The 14188-nt window shown below is 55.2% G+C and overlaps 2 protein-coding genes across 2 annotated transcripts; one reads left to right on the top strand and one right to left on the bottom strand.

Moving 5' to 3' along the window:
* Window positions 1-558: 558 nt before the first annotated feature.
* On the top strand, window positions 559-6538 carry NCLIV_022140 (GA11385, related; the record flags this gene model as incomplete). The annotated part of the gene is made up of 11 exons (XM_003882408.1): window positions 559-621; window positions 1041-1122; window positions 1277-1356; window positions 1695-1763; window positions 1969-2105; window positions 3189-3262; window positions 3713-3925; window positions 4220-4368; window positions 4637-4790; window positions 5385-5848; window positions 6329-6538. 11 exons carry the CDS (start codon window positions 559-561, stop codon window positions 6536-6538), a joined length of 1695 nt encoding a protein of 564 aa, XP_003882457.1.
* A 4144-nt stretch (window positions 6539-10682) lies between these two features.
* NCLIV_022150 (conserved hypothetical protein) lies at window positions 10683-13704 on the bottom strand (the record flags this gene model as incomplete). Its single annotated transcript, XM_003882409.1, has 5 exons — window positions 10683-10745; window positions 11121-11215; window positions 11685-12350; window positions 13033-13100; window positions 13478-13704. 5 exons carry the CDS (start codon window positions 13702-13704, stop codon window positions 10683-10685), a joined length of 1119 nt encoding a protein of 372 aa, XP_003882458.1.
* Window positions 13705-14188: the final 484 nt, after the last annotated feature.

Genomic DNA, 14188 nt, shown 5'->3' on the forward strand with positions numbered 1-14188 from the left:
AGTTCGACGTCACAGGAGCTGGTTACTTTAGCCCAGTTTACGCCATCAACTCGCATTTTTACGGACCGCGTGCGCGCGCGCGTCACACTGTCGTTCTGTCGTCATTCTTGTACCCGGTGTCGCGCACCACGGTGCGGTCGTTTTCCGGCCAAAACCTTCGTTTCCTTCTGTGAAGATCAAACGTTTGCCGTGACTCGCCTGAGGAGACTGTACCCGTCGTTTTCGTCATCCGCTCTGTTTCACCCGTTCTGCCACGCTCACTTTCTTCGGACTTGTTTTGTCCACAGCGACATCGTCGTCTCTTTTTCGTCTCTGCTTGCACTGCTTGAATTTCTGGCGGTCCCTGCAGAGAAACAGGCGCAGACACCGGTTCTGCACAACGTGCGGCACGCCACACAGAAACATCGTTGTTCTGACACACGTCGAGGCGGAATCTGTCGGAAACTGTCCGTCACTGCATCCAGTGTCTATACACCCTTCGGGACGACGCACAGCGCACAAGTTTCCGCGGTCGGTTGCCCACGACTCCCTCCAGATCTTCGTCTGAATCTTTCCACAATGCCGGATCGCAGGTCTCGCAGCAGGAGCAGAAGCCCTCGACGGGACGAGAACCGCGAAGAGGTGCGTTTTTCTCTTCAAAACCTCGCGACTGGTAAACCGGTGTCGCCCGGCGGTCACCGCTGGACCGTCTGGCTGTGAGGTTCATGCGGCGACACTTGAGTGTGTAGTAACCCCGTACTGCAACACGGGGCGCGTTCGGCAGTCTGCTGCCAAACGGCGAGAGGATCTTTCCTGTGAAGAACTGCAGAGCGCTGTGAAAGAGCGTGCCTCTTCAGGCGGACAGCGAGGCGGATGGACCGGCGCAGTCGCCCGTCACAAACGAGTCCGTCACATATGTATCCGGAGGGAGCAGATTCCATTTTCCAGAGAACGTTTTTTTTGTGTAGGCGCGTGGAGCGATCGGTCCTCAGGCAATGTGGCGCAGAGGGGTTCTTGCGTGCGTCCACTAAAGGTTATCGTCGTGTGTGCGTTCCGTTCAGAGAAAGCGGAAGAAGCGAACAGGATGGGATGTCGGTGCTGAGGAAGGCGCGACACCGACGATCCCCGGCTTGGCTGGGACAGGTAAGCGCGCCACACTGCCTCGGTAACATCACCCCCTCCTTCAGCGCCGGCGCTCAACTCTCCCGGCACCAGGGTCGTCTCTGCGTGGACGCGGGCGTCAGCTCTGGGACAGCTGAAAATTGCGTGTGTGCTGTTTCGTGTGACGCGTGTGCAGGACTTGCCGGTTTAAGCGTCACGCAGGCTCTCGCTCAACAACAGAACAATTTGCTAATGCAAAACTTCCAGAACAAAGCTGTAAGCGGGTGGCGAATGGCCAGTCTCCTTCCTCGGCGGAAAGTCCAGGACATCATTTAGTAACTGACCGATTATTTTGTCAGAACCTCGTTGGCCACTCGAGCTTGTCTGCTTCGGCCAGACGCGGAGGGGTTGCGATTTGAAGCCGTCACGCAGCGGCGCAGTGGATCGAAGAACATGATAACTTTCGCTGATTCGTGTGATCTGTAGTCTGGTGTCAAGGGACGTAACTGTTTTGCACCCCGTTTCCGTTCTCCGTTCTTCTCCGTTCTTCTCCGTTCTTCAGCCTCTCGAGTCTTCCTCATCGTCTGCTAGTGCTTTTTGCTCGTGGCGTGCAGATGTGCAGAATCTACGTGGGTAGCTTGGACTACTACTTGACGGAGTTGGAGATCAAGAGCGTTTTCCAGGTACGTTCGTTGCGGATTCGTGTCACGCCGCATTCCGTTTTTCGCGTCGACGGGCGAGACGTACAGCGGGGTGAACATGGTCCTCTGAAATCGCAGCTATGCGCGGTTGTCTTGCTCTGTGGCGAGCGGTGGCGGTCGACGAAGGTTATTCTCACGTCGCAAGCAGCGAAACTGGTCATTGCGATTGCGTTCGATTTGCGTGCAGGCTTTCGGAACCATTGTCTCGGTGGACATGCCCAAGGAAGGCGACCGCAGCAAGGGATTTTGCTTCGTCGAATATGCCTCACCAGAAGCGGCTGAGATGGCTTTGTCGACGATGCAGAATTTTGTCCTGAAAGGACGGTATGTTTCTGTCTTTTCTTTCCGCGGGTACCTGTGAATCCGCACTCCCTCTCACGTGACCGGAGCCATCGGCTTCAGGCTGCTATATGGTGCGCGGTCGCGTCAGGTCTTCTCGGCACATTGCTCGTCTTGTTCGTACGAAGGCTGCGCTGGGGTTTCTGCGCCACGACGTGAGCGGAAACAATCCCCTTTTTTCAGTTTTCTCCCTTGCAAACACCGCGCTTTGCGTCAGGGTACCACGCGATGTCATGCTGCTCTGGTTTCTGCGAACCTGTGTAGTGGCTGAGCTCTGGTGGCGCGTCTCCCTCGCATTTGTTCTCGTGCGTATATGGGCGCCGTTGTCGCTCACCAGCCCGCTTCCGGCGTCATTTTTGTCCTGTCCCTCTTTTTTTGCGTATGCTGCTGCTGTGTGTCTCTGCTGTCCGTATGTACACCCGATCGACTTCGGAAACACCAAACAACCGGGATCTCTCTCCCGCCTCCCCGCTGCTCACCGCCCGCGGCTTGGCATGCCGGCCTGTTGCTTTTGTTATGCTACCTTGCGGTTCCTGTGTGTGTGTGTGGTCTTTTTTGTTGCTTCGTCTCCTTGTCTCCCCTTCCTGCTGACGGTCTTCTGCCTACCTTCCCCTCTCCCGGTTCTCCGTCCTCTTGTCCATGGATGTGACCAGTGTGAAAGAGTAGCGAAGCAGAGAACGCATTTCAGGATGTACACGACGGCTCTCTTGCCAGTATGCTAGGTGCCCAGCACCCCCTCCCTTTGCAAAACACGCACGCGGTCAGCCTCGTGTCACTAGCGTTGTGCAGAGGGATTCGGTCTCTTCTTGGGGAGCAACGGAACGGCGCCTTGCCGAGCTGTGTAGAACGAAAGCAAAAGGGAGCGGCGTTTTTCGCGCCAGAGAGTTGGTCGGAAACGCCGTCCCTGCGGCCGTTCTTCGGCCAGGGCGTCCGCGTGGCCAGAGCGTCTCGGTCCTGGGAAGCTTTAAGGAGGAGAAGAGCTTTCGGCCGTTGCTTGTCGGCTCGGATTTCGGAGAATCAGACCTGAGGGGTAACGAAGGCCTGGTGTGCTTGCGCTTCTCTTTTCAGGACGATCAAAGTTGGACGGCCCACGGCAGTGGGAACTGGTGGACAACAGCTGCAGCGGCCGGCAATGATGATGCGTGAGTGTTTCCCCGATGTGCCTTGGGCGCGGAGGCTGGGAGATCCGCTGCGTGCCGTCGAGACGACCCCTTCCCCCCCCCGGTGGCGACTGGGCGCGCGTTGCCGGAACCCGTCTTTGTGTGTGGGACGGGCGGGGAGGCTCGACTGCACTTCTTTTCCACGGAGCTGCCGTCTTTCGCGGTCGTGCTTGTGGGCGGTGTTGCGCTCAATAGCGATTCCGTCTTCCTGCTTCCGATTAAAAAGGGCAGTTTTCAAAATGCGCGCGTTTCAGTCGGGTTCCTGTTTCTTGGATTTGCACCAGTTTCCACTCTGTCCCGCTCCCAGGCCTGGCGCTCGGCAGCCGTGAAGCAGACCTTACGGAAACATCGTTGCCCCCGCCTCGCCCTTGCTTTTGAGGGCCCAGGCGTTTAGCTTGTTTTGGTGTCCTCTGTTTTTGTCTCTGCTGTCAGCGACAGTCAGCACGATGGGGGCTGTGGGAGGCCTCACGGGCGTAGCGGCTGGAACTTCGCCCGGCTCGATGGTGAACAGCGCGCAAGCAGGAGCGGCAGCGGCGACGGCGATTCTGGCCGGGCGGACCGGCACAGCGGATCCCTCCAGTTTGGGTGCGGCTCTCAGAGACCAGAAGTTTGCGGGTGTCGAGGGGAGGGAATTTTCGGCTGCGAGTGAGGGAGTGCTTCGGGACTGCTCGGTTCGGTTGGGGTGGTGCTGTGGGGCGTCGTGCACTTCTCTTGATCCGCAGCCGGAAAGCGGTTCCACTGGATACGCCTCTAAATGTATATCGTCGTTCACCCGGATGTGACAGGCCTGATCTTCTCTCTGCTACGGAGCTGTGGCGGTTTCTTGCGGTCGAGGGGCCATTCGAAAGGTGGTGGGGAGAGAGACGCCGCAGCCGCGATGTTTGGAGAGTCGGCAGGTCATGCCGCGGCGTTCGCGTGTGTGCTCTCCGGTGTTTGCAGCGGGGCTTCTGTCGACGGGCCAAACGGCTGTCTTGACACCTGAGCAGCAACAGATGCAGCAGCAGCTTCTTCAGCAACAGCAGCAGATGGCCAACAACCGCGTTTACATCGGCAACGTCCCCTTCGGATTCTCCTCGGAAGACCTCAAAGTAAGTTCGCACGAAAGCGCACGCGGCCAACCCCAGTGGACGACCGAAGGGAGACACTCCTGTGTGTGGATATATCGTCACCGCGGCCACGGCCTCACCGTTCGTGGATCCATATCTCCAGTCGTTTGCCGTACGTAAATTTACATACCTGTATACATGTGTATATATATATATGACCATGCGCCGGGTTCCCTATGGAGGGAGGTGAGCAATCCGTCCGCGCGAGGGCGACTGTCTGTTGGCGACTTTGTGTGTTGCCGGTTCTCAGAAAATCTTCGTCGTCTTCGGCCCGATCCTCAGCTGTCAGTTGCTGCCTTCGCAAGAAAACCCGCAACAGCACCGGGGGTACGGCTTCATCGAGTATGCGACGGCCGACGCTGCGAAGCTGGCGATTGAAACGATGAACGGCTTCGAAGTGGCGGGTGAGTCGCGGGGATGTTTGCCTCTTTTTGCATGGAGACACACGCTCGCACGAAGTGTGGTTGTGTGTGGAGCTCGCTGTGGCGATGCCAGAGCGACTGTGCGTTTCGATCTTGTGAAACTGCGTCGAGGGGCTGCGCTCGACACATCTGGATCTGTGTGTGTCTCTTTTGCCTTCCAGTGAAGGGGAACTCCTGCGTGCGGGTGTCTCAGTTTTCGGCAGCCCCTGGCTCTGTCCCTCCGTGGTGACATGCGAAATTGAAATAAAGAATCCCCTCACTGTGTGCATGCCGTGTGGTCGTTGGTGCCTTGCCTGTATCTTGAGGGGGCGAATCACTAGCGCTCGACCTGTGTACCGTCCTGCACGCTGTCGTCCTTTGTGTGCGGGCTCTCTCCCTCTCCAAAGAGACTTCGTGTGACTCGGTTCACGAGTTTTTTCACGAGTCCCCCCTGTGGGTGACTGACATCCTGGATGAGTGTTTTTTGACCCTTTCCCGATAACCTTCTTGTCCTTGTCGCCAGTGTTGTCCCTTTCCCGCGCCTGCGTGTAGACCGGGCTCCGTTTGTCTTCCCGCGCATGTCTTTTTGCCTCTCAGGGAAACAACTGAAAGTAAACTTCGCGACGGCGATGCGAAACAGCCCCGTAGTGGGAACCCCTCTCGCCTCCACGCTCCTTCCCACCATGGGCGGCCTTCCTGGAGCCTCGCCCGCGACCGCGGGCCTTGTCCCCGGTCTCTCGCCTGCCGGGGCCTTGGGCGCGACCGCGGTCGGAGGCCTCACAGGCCTGACCCCCGGCGTCCCGACGCCTGCAGCCCCCGGGGGCCTCATGGGCGCCGCTGCCTCCCCTGCGGCGACGGGTGCCGTGGCGGGTACCCCCGCGCCTCCAGCAGTGAACGGAACGAGTGAATCTGCCGGAGCCGACGGCGGAAAAGAGAGACAAGGAGAGAAGGAAGACGAGGACTTGCCGCCCGCGCCTGCAGCAGCAGACATTCATAGCCGCGTGGTGCTTCTGACGAACATGGTGACGCCCAGCGAGGTCGATGGCGAGTTGAAAGATGAGGTACGAGAAAGAGGAGACACTGGCAAAAAAGGGGGGGGGGGGGGTTAAGCGGAGAGAGTTTAGGCGTTTTTGAGCCTCTGAGGCGTGAGCGATGTGTTACTTCGTTTCGGTCGAAAGGATGGGGCGTGCTGGAGAATTGGCGATTAAGTCTCGTTAAGGGAGACTTCAGCTCTGAAGCCAGTCTCGTGCGTTTGGCCTTTCCGTTTCTTCCTGGGCGACCAAACGCTAGATTGCCCGACTGGGAGGTCGCCCGTTGTTGACAACCGTTTCGTCCTTTATAGAAAATAAATCCACATATAGTCGCTAACATTCATCCAAGAGACAATGGCCGAAAAACTAGAGTAGACATCGATACCGTAGACTGTCTCGCAGCTGCCGCCACCGTTCGTTTCTTCGGTGGGGGCTTCTTTTTGCTTTCGCGCTTCGCGTGTGAGGAACATGGAGTCTGAGGGGTCTTCGTGTGTCTGAATGTCTGCGCAGGTGCGCGACGAATGCTCCAAGTTTGGAGGCATCAAACGCGTGGAAGTTCACACGCTGAAAGACACAGTCCGCATCTTCGTCGAGTTTTCGGACCTTTCGGGAGCCCGCGAGGCGATTCCTTCTCTCCATGGCCGGTGGTTCGGAGGCCGACAGATCATCGCGAACACCTACGACGAAGAGCTTTTCCACCAAGGCGAATATGAGGCGTAGAGAGCGAGCGCTGCAGGTGGGAGGGTGCCTGGTTTCGACGCTCTTCCGGAGGCTGCGAATCTTCGAGCGGCTTCCGAGACACAGCCCGTGTGCTGAGTACACACCACGTGGAGCTGGCTTCACGGCGCCCCAGCAGATCCAACTCGGCGAGATACGCAGAGAGGGCTGTTCCTGGCAACACGACAGTGACTCTCCATACATCCCGCGCTGCTCCCGTCGCTGCACACTTGCATGCACCTATACGTCTTCAGACCATAATATATATATATATATATATATATATATAGGGGATAGGCGACGACGGCGAGTGTTGCGTGTGTGCGTTCCCTGCGGAGAGAGCGCTAGGGAGTCGATTGACAGGGGCTGTGGGGGCCTGCTTACGGGAGAGGAGGGACTGAAGAAAATGAAGATTTGGGAAGGGAACGCGAGATGCGAAACACGGAGGGCTTCTGAGAAAGGTGTGGGGAAGTCCACATGAGGATTGTGGGTCAGAGTGCGGTGAAGAACGTGAAGGTCTATAAAGGGTAGATGCATGTGCGTCGCCGTGCGTCTCTCCATATTTGACGTGTGATGGCAAGGAGGCAGTGATAGCTTTTGACGGTGGAGAACGTGGAATACTGTGCGGGAATGCGTGCGCGAGAGGCGGCGGTTCCGTGTGTCGCATGCCTGTGCTGCACTGTGGGCAGATCTGTAGGAGAGGAGTCGTGAGGGAGGTGAGACGGCGTGTGCTGTCCGTGTCAGGAAGACAACAAAATGGGGCAGGAGGGACTGTAAAGGGTGAAAGGCGATAGAGGGGGAATCCGGCGACGTCCGTGGGGTTTTAAGCAAAGAAATAGGCGTACGGTTGGAGGATGGGGGAGAGAAATTGGAGACAGGCACCCGGAGCGACAGCGGCCGCGAGACGGGGCGAACGTGCAGCGTTTCGTCCTGCGGAATTGCTGCGAGGAATCTGGCAACCCGTAGGTCCACACGTATGTCTGTGGGCGTCCCAACACCCGGGCGTCGAGACACGACCGCAGTCTGTCCCCAGCGCGTTCCCGCGTTCTGGTTTCCCATGACCCTTTCGTCGAGTCGCTTCTTCGTCTCGATATGCGCAGTTGACGTTCTCGGAAGCAGGGGATGAACGGCAAATCAGGAGAAAAAAGGGACAAAGGAAGGAAAAGGGACAAAGCTGCGTATACAGTTTAGGAAATGCGGTTTTCTCAGATATATGCGAGGTGTTCCCTGTCCCACAGCTTGTGGCGCGGGAACGAACTGTCTCCACGATACACGCGACGTGGGGGAGTGATCGAAACTGGTGTAGGGATGGTTTTTTCTCGTGGACCTCTTGCGTTTCAATTCGTCGTTTATTTGTCGTCCTTCTGTAACTGCGTCCGTGTCTCTTCTCGCGTTTTTCTGTGTGCTTCCCGTGCGGGTCGCGCGATTCCGCGTTTCCGCCTTTCCTAGCATCTGGTGATTCTGTCCGTGGGTTGTGACTCTCTTATGAAGCTTCAGTGCGTGCGCGGGAGACGACGCTATCTTTTGGTCTTTTGGCTTTTTCCGGCGGGGCGGGAGAAAGGAGACCGACAGAGTCGCCTCAGTTTCCTCCGTAGCGCGTCTCTGTCCCTTTACGATCTACTCTGTTGAGACTCGGGGGTGTACAGACACAAAGCTGAACCCCGTTTCTCAAACGCGTTGCAAAAAGAAGGCGTCGGTGCCTCGGGATTCTAGGCTCAGAACCCCAAGCCCTTTGACGGAGCGTTTTCCGCAGTGCAGAAGCCGGAAGCGGGCGGACTGCGTGGCGCGCGCGTGCGCCGTGGAGCGAGAGACATCGAAGTTAGAGTATCCCCGAATATCCCGTCACTTCAAAGATACATCCGTACATAGTTGCTCACAAAACTCACCCCACGTGTCCCCACAGAGACGACGCACAGGATGGGCGCAAACTGCATATCGAGAACGGCTGAAACTGAACTGTTCGCGGGCAGCGCTTCGACTGTAGTGGCGGATTTGGAACACATGACGAAAGGCGCACGTGATTGTGGCGTTATAGACAACTCAGCTAACAAGCGGAGATTTGCATCTCTATCCATTCCGACGGGGAAACGCTCCCTTATGTCCTCGTTCGCGTCTAAGCAACGAAGAATCTTGCAAGGGACACGCAACTCCTGCCTAATAGACATTTATTATCGGTGTTCCACGGGGGGTTGTGTAGAAAAACACGGCAGCGACAGAGCGCAGTCTGTTCGTACACAATACTCACAAGAAATACGTTTGTGCGTTTCGACAACTCGTCCCAGGATCTGATCCGGCGTGTCCCATTTGTCCTTACAATACTGGGTCACATCGAAGCTGTCAGCAGAGACACTTTTAACAAGAGCCCAATGAGTTCGCCGCGATATGTCTGCGTGTGTGGAGTGAGGACGCAACAATCATCTGAGGTGAATGAGACAGGGTTTGATTCGTCTTTTAGAGGAAAACTATGTGTTCTCTGAATGATACAGGGTTTGATCTTTCCTGGTACCGATATGTGCCCCCCAAACTGAGAGAGAAAACTGCCCAAAGTGAGAATCGCGCTATTCGTACAGCGAGAAGCAGCACTCTCGACCGAAAAAAAGCGACGGCTGTCTAAACGAGTGCTACAGCTGGTTTATACTCCAAAACGTAGAACGTCAGGGACGAAAGCGAGGCATTTCCAAGCGTCTAAAAGGCCTCGCGAAGCCAGAGATTGGACGGGATGTCCCCCCCTGCTGTCAAGGCACGCAATTTCTCAGAGAAACGCCTGACGCCTTTCCGGCCTTCATCTCGCTGTCGTCTCCCGTTTTAGTTCGTTTTCCACCGTTTCTGCGGTCCACCGTCTGTAGCGAAGAAACCAGACGGCGCCTCGCAGGTTCCGTCTCGCGACACGCGAGGACTCCCGCTCGCGCTCGTTCCACCGACTTCGGAGAAGGAGTCGCCCTCGGCGATCTTTTTAATGAATTGAGACGCTCACGCAAAGGCGTAAAGGTTTCCAACGGTCCGAGGCCAGGCCTCGGGTAAATCTGGAGGAAGTCCAGTTCGATTGCCACTGCGCGGGGAGAGGAAACCACTGAACAATGCAAACGGCCTCGGGTTCGCTCGAAGCTGGAAATCGCGGACCGTTCGACAGCCCGCCGGGTGTAAAAAGGATGTTCTTGCTGTTAGCTGGTTACCACGCGTACTGACAGCGAGACAAAACGACTACTCAGGCGCTATTCGCTTTGAGCGTTTCAGTTCTGGATCGCGGAGCAGTGTTGCCAGGCCAACAAGAATCCGATATCCGTGTATGCCCTACCAGGGGCTTCTTCAAGAGCTGGACTTACTCACAGTCAGACGGCGCTTCCACACCTGACTACGCACGTGTGCGCCGAGGTCGAGTTTTTCGTCCATCAACATTCCTCTCAACCACAATCGAGCCGTCGATGTTTCCTGACAAACGCTTTGCGGATTCTGTGGAGAACTTTTCGCCGAGTTGAGTCAGTACAGTTCAGGCACGGACACTCAGCAGCAAACAACCCGTTTCACGATATTCGGGTGACAACACCACAGAGACAGTTGTGGTTGTGGAGATGCGTGAAGAACTGACACCAACGGGCACGAAAGCGCGACAGGAGTCCATTTCCTGATTTGTTACCGCACTGTGGCAGAAGAAACCCAAGCACCTACGGGCTTCTGACTCCTTCCCGGGGCACAGGAAAACACAGTTTTCGTTGACTGACGCCGACATTCCTGCATCACTGAAATTTGAGAAAGACACGTTCTCTTTCGATTTCGACGTCCTTTTTGTCTGTGTTTCTCGATCTTCTCCAGTCTGTGTGCTCATCGTTTCCCCTGCCGCGCCCACCGGCCGTCTCTCTTTTCCGTCCTTTCCCTACTCCTGTCCAACCGTTTTCCCTCTCTTGTCCCTGTCTTCTTGTTGACTGGCGTTGCGTTTCGCCTTTCCCTTTGCCCTTCCCTTTGTCTCATTCCTCTCTGTGTTCCATGCGTGTTTTCCTTCGTCTCTGTATCTCCCTCGCGTGTCTTCGCGCTGTCTACCTCGCCCGCCCATCTTTGCCTCCTTGCGTGCGCGTGGTTCTAATCCGGCGAGTCGCATCTTTCCGATTTGTTCACAGTTCGCATCTTCCCGCGCTTCGCCGTCCGAAACCGCTCACGGCAAGGGGAATCCATAAACGGCCAGTTCGCCTTTCTTCGGCAAAATGAAGCTCGCCGCCTGCAAGCGCACACCAAGCGACACACACTCTGTGAGGGCGATGAAACCGAAAGAACTGCAGGAATGCGCACACACAAGGGGACGGTTCTCCACTCACATACTTGTGCAGGCGCGTGAGGCCTCTAGTGGAAATGCTGAGAAAGAGAGAACCTCAAATATGTGCATGGGCAAGCAGCCCGCACACGCCCGTTTGCACGCACACAGAGAAACGTGGCTTGAACGCCATCACCCGAAGAACCACCCACGAATGAAAAACACAAATATCCAACGTGTGCGGGCACGAGAGGTTCACGCTTCTTCCCAAAAGAACACTTTCCTCGCTTTTTCCTGGTGCATCTCGAGTTGTCCCTGTCGCTCCGCATGCGGAAGCATTACCTGAAACGAGCCTGAAACAACCTCGACATCTTCTGCGCCATCGTGACGTTGCTGGAACGCTCCAAAAAGCCGTGCACACTCTCCACCGTCACTGTCTGTGCACATTCAAGAATGCACGCATCCACATATCGGCGCATGCAGGCGCAAATACACAGGCTAGCCTCACGTAGACACACCACATTCATCGCGGCAAAAATGCATTCGCATCTTCTCCAGCAGAGCATATGCGCATGTTGGGACATACGCGCAAGTCCTAAGAGCGAACACAGATCTCGCTTGACATCTACATACACACGTAGACTGCTACGCAGCTCAGCCATGTACACAGATATACATAGGGCCGTGAAATGCACACGCACGTTCCCTGCGTATACACCCACATGCATCTCGATATGTATATCTATGCAAATGTATACAGATGTCTATAAATGTCCCTACCTCCCTACGCCTCTCTCTCTAGATGTATATATATGTGTGTCACCATATATACGTAAACATATGTAAATATGTGAAAGCCGACGTGTGTGGTGTGAAAACCAGCGTGTATGGTCTGAGGCGCCTTACCTAACGGTAGAAGGCCATTGATGTGCAACAGGGTTGATTTTTTCAGTTTCTTGTCGCTGCCACTCGATTGAACCCGCACGCGGTCCACCAAACCCGTGCCGCCGAGAATGAGGAAAAACCGCGTCTTTTCGGCACCTCTTTGCTTCGTCTTTTTGGGGTCTTCGCCGTTCGCGATGTCTTCGTTTTGAAGAAGCGCACTCAGGACAGCATTCAAAGCAAACGAGCCCAGAGACGGCGGCACGGCTGCCCGCGAGAGCGAAAAGCGGAGCAGAGGAAGGCCTGCGAGACGCAGGAGAGACGCCGACACAGATGAGTCGTCTTTCTCGTCTTCTGAGCCTTTTCCTGCCTCGCTCCTGTCGCACTTTGCAGCAGCCACGCACCGGACAGGCTCGTCCGTTGCGTCTTTCGCGTCTCGAGCTTCGCGCTTCTTCTTCTTCTGCGCCTTCTTCTCACTCTCCTCGTCCTTGGCCTCGCAGGGACTCGACTCTTCCTTTCGACTTCGTTTCTTCTGGGAACTCGACAAAGAACCTTCCTGTGCTTTCTCAGGCGCCGACGAGGCGGGCGCGGCTGCGGGCTGAAGAGCCGGCGAGCCTTCCGCCGCGGCGCTCGTCTGACTCGCCCGCCGAGACTTCTTCGAGTTCACGGCGAACGCATCTTGCTCGGGGGCTGAAACGAACGCGTCAGAAGAACGAGAAAAGTCTGAAGGAGTTCAAGACGCATCCTACCCCGATCTCGACTTGTATATCCAGTACAGCTATCTATCTATCTATCTATCTATCTATCTATCTATCTATCTATAGCTATACACATATCTATACCCATCTAGATACGTGTCTATCTATTTATCTATCTGTCTCTATCTATAGCTATATCCATATCTATACCTATCTAAATCTGTGTCTATCTATCTATCTGTATCTATATCTATACCTATACCTATCTAGATCTGTGTCTATATCTATTTATCTATTTATCTATCTATCTATATCTATCTGTATCTATATCTATCTAGATCCATGTGTATCTATCTATATATCGATCTATCTATTCTGTATCTATATCTATATCTATCTATCGGTATCTACACAGACGCTGCGTGGACGTAAAGCGTTACACGTAAATGCGTGGAAAAACTGCTTGTCCCTGTGTCTCGAGCTTTCCTTGCGCGAGTGTCTCTACACATTTCAGCAGAAAGTATCCGGGCACAGTTTGTGGCGTGGACTCTGTTCTGAGTGCGCCTTCATGCACGAGGTTAGAAACGATGGTGGGAATGTGTTTGTGCTTTCAGCGCATATGCATGCAGTCAGCGCCTAAATGTATTTTAGAGAAGGTGAAAGACGAAACTCACGGACAGAAGGAGCGAGGGTTCCCCCGCGAACAAAAAACGCGTAGAGAGGAGAAGGCGAACAAGCTGAGCTGAAAAGAGGCAGCCGAGAAGAAACGAAGGAAAAGGTGAAAACAGGGAGAGGGAGACGATCGAGAGAAACAGTTGACGGATAGAGCACAGAGAGAAAGCAACAAAAAAACCGACGAATTGAAGGTGGAGGAAACGAAGCTAGAGATTGGGAAGATTAAGACGAACTGCGACAGAATTCGAGACCAAAGACATCTTCCCTCTTCTCTGCGTGTCAATACACCTGGGAGGAGACCGTTCCGTCCTTCCCTATATCCTCCTGTTCCCTTCTCTATGACATTTTGTTGTCAACGGCTGTTCTTCGCCCATCATGTCCCTTGGATCCGGTAGATACACAGGCACGCATCTGCACGAAAAGAGTCCGCCCCTCTCGTCTTACTTGCCGGTCGGTCCTGTCTGGGCGTCTCGCTCCTTTCTTCGCTTCTGCTTCTTCTCCGTCTCTCCCTCGTCGTCGCTAAAGTAGACGTGGCCTTCCCCCTCAGGCGCCGGAGGCGGCGCCTCGTTGAGGAACGAGGCGCTGCGCTTTCCCAGCCCGCCGCGACTTCCTCTTTCCTGTTTCTTCTGGGAAAGATGGTCGTGAATTGCCTGCAGCTTTGCGTCCTCCATCGGGAAACGACGCCTCCCAGGAACAGAGGAAACAGAGAAGAGGGAGATCAAGAGGAAAGAGAAAAGAAGAGGGAGATCAAGAGGAAAGAGAAAAGAAGAGGGAGATCAAGAGGAGAAAGAAAAGAAGAGGGGATCAAGAGGAGAGAGAAAAGAAGACAAGATAGCGGCTGAAGGAGAGCTCACGGGGCACGCGATTGAGGCGAAGACGAAGAAGTGGAGAAAGTTTGAGAACAAGGCGGAGACGATTACGCTGGAGAGGGGGAGGAGACCGCTGGTTTAGAATGTTAGACGAAGAGAAACAGCAGAAGACCTCGTGAGTGACCGCCACGCGTTTCAACTGGGGTTGCTGCGAGATCCACAACAGCCAAGACGGACCCGCTCAAGCGAAGCGTGAGGCGTGTGCTTGCGCACGTCCTTTATTCAGAAGAAACTCGCTTTAAACGTTTCCTTTTCCCTCGTTTTCACTCGGCCGCAACTCGTGCTT

The sequence above is a fragment of the Neospora caninum genome, chromosome VIIa, assembly GCF_000208865.1.
Source record: "Neospora caninum Liverpool complete genome, chromosome VIIa".
Lineage (NCBI taxonomy): Eukaryota > Apicomplexa > Conoidasida > Eucoccidiorida > Sarcocystidae > Neospora > Neospora caninum.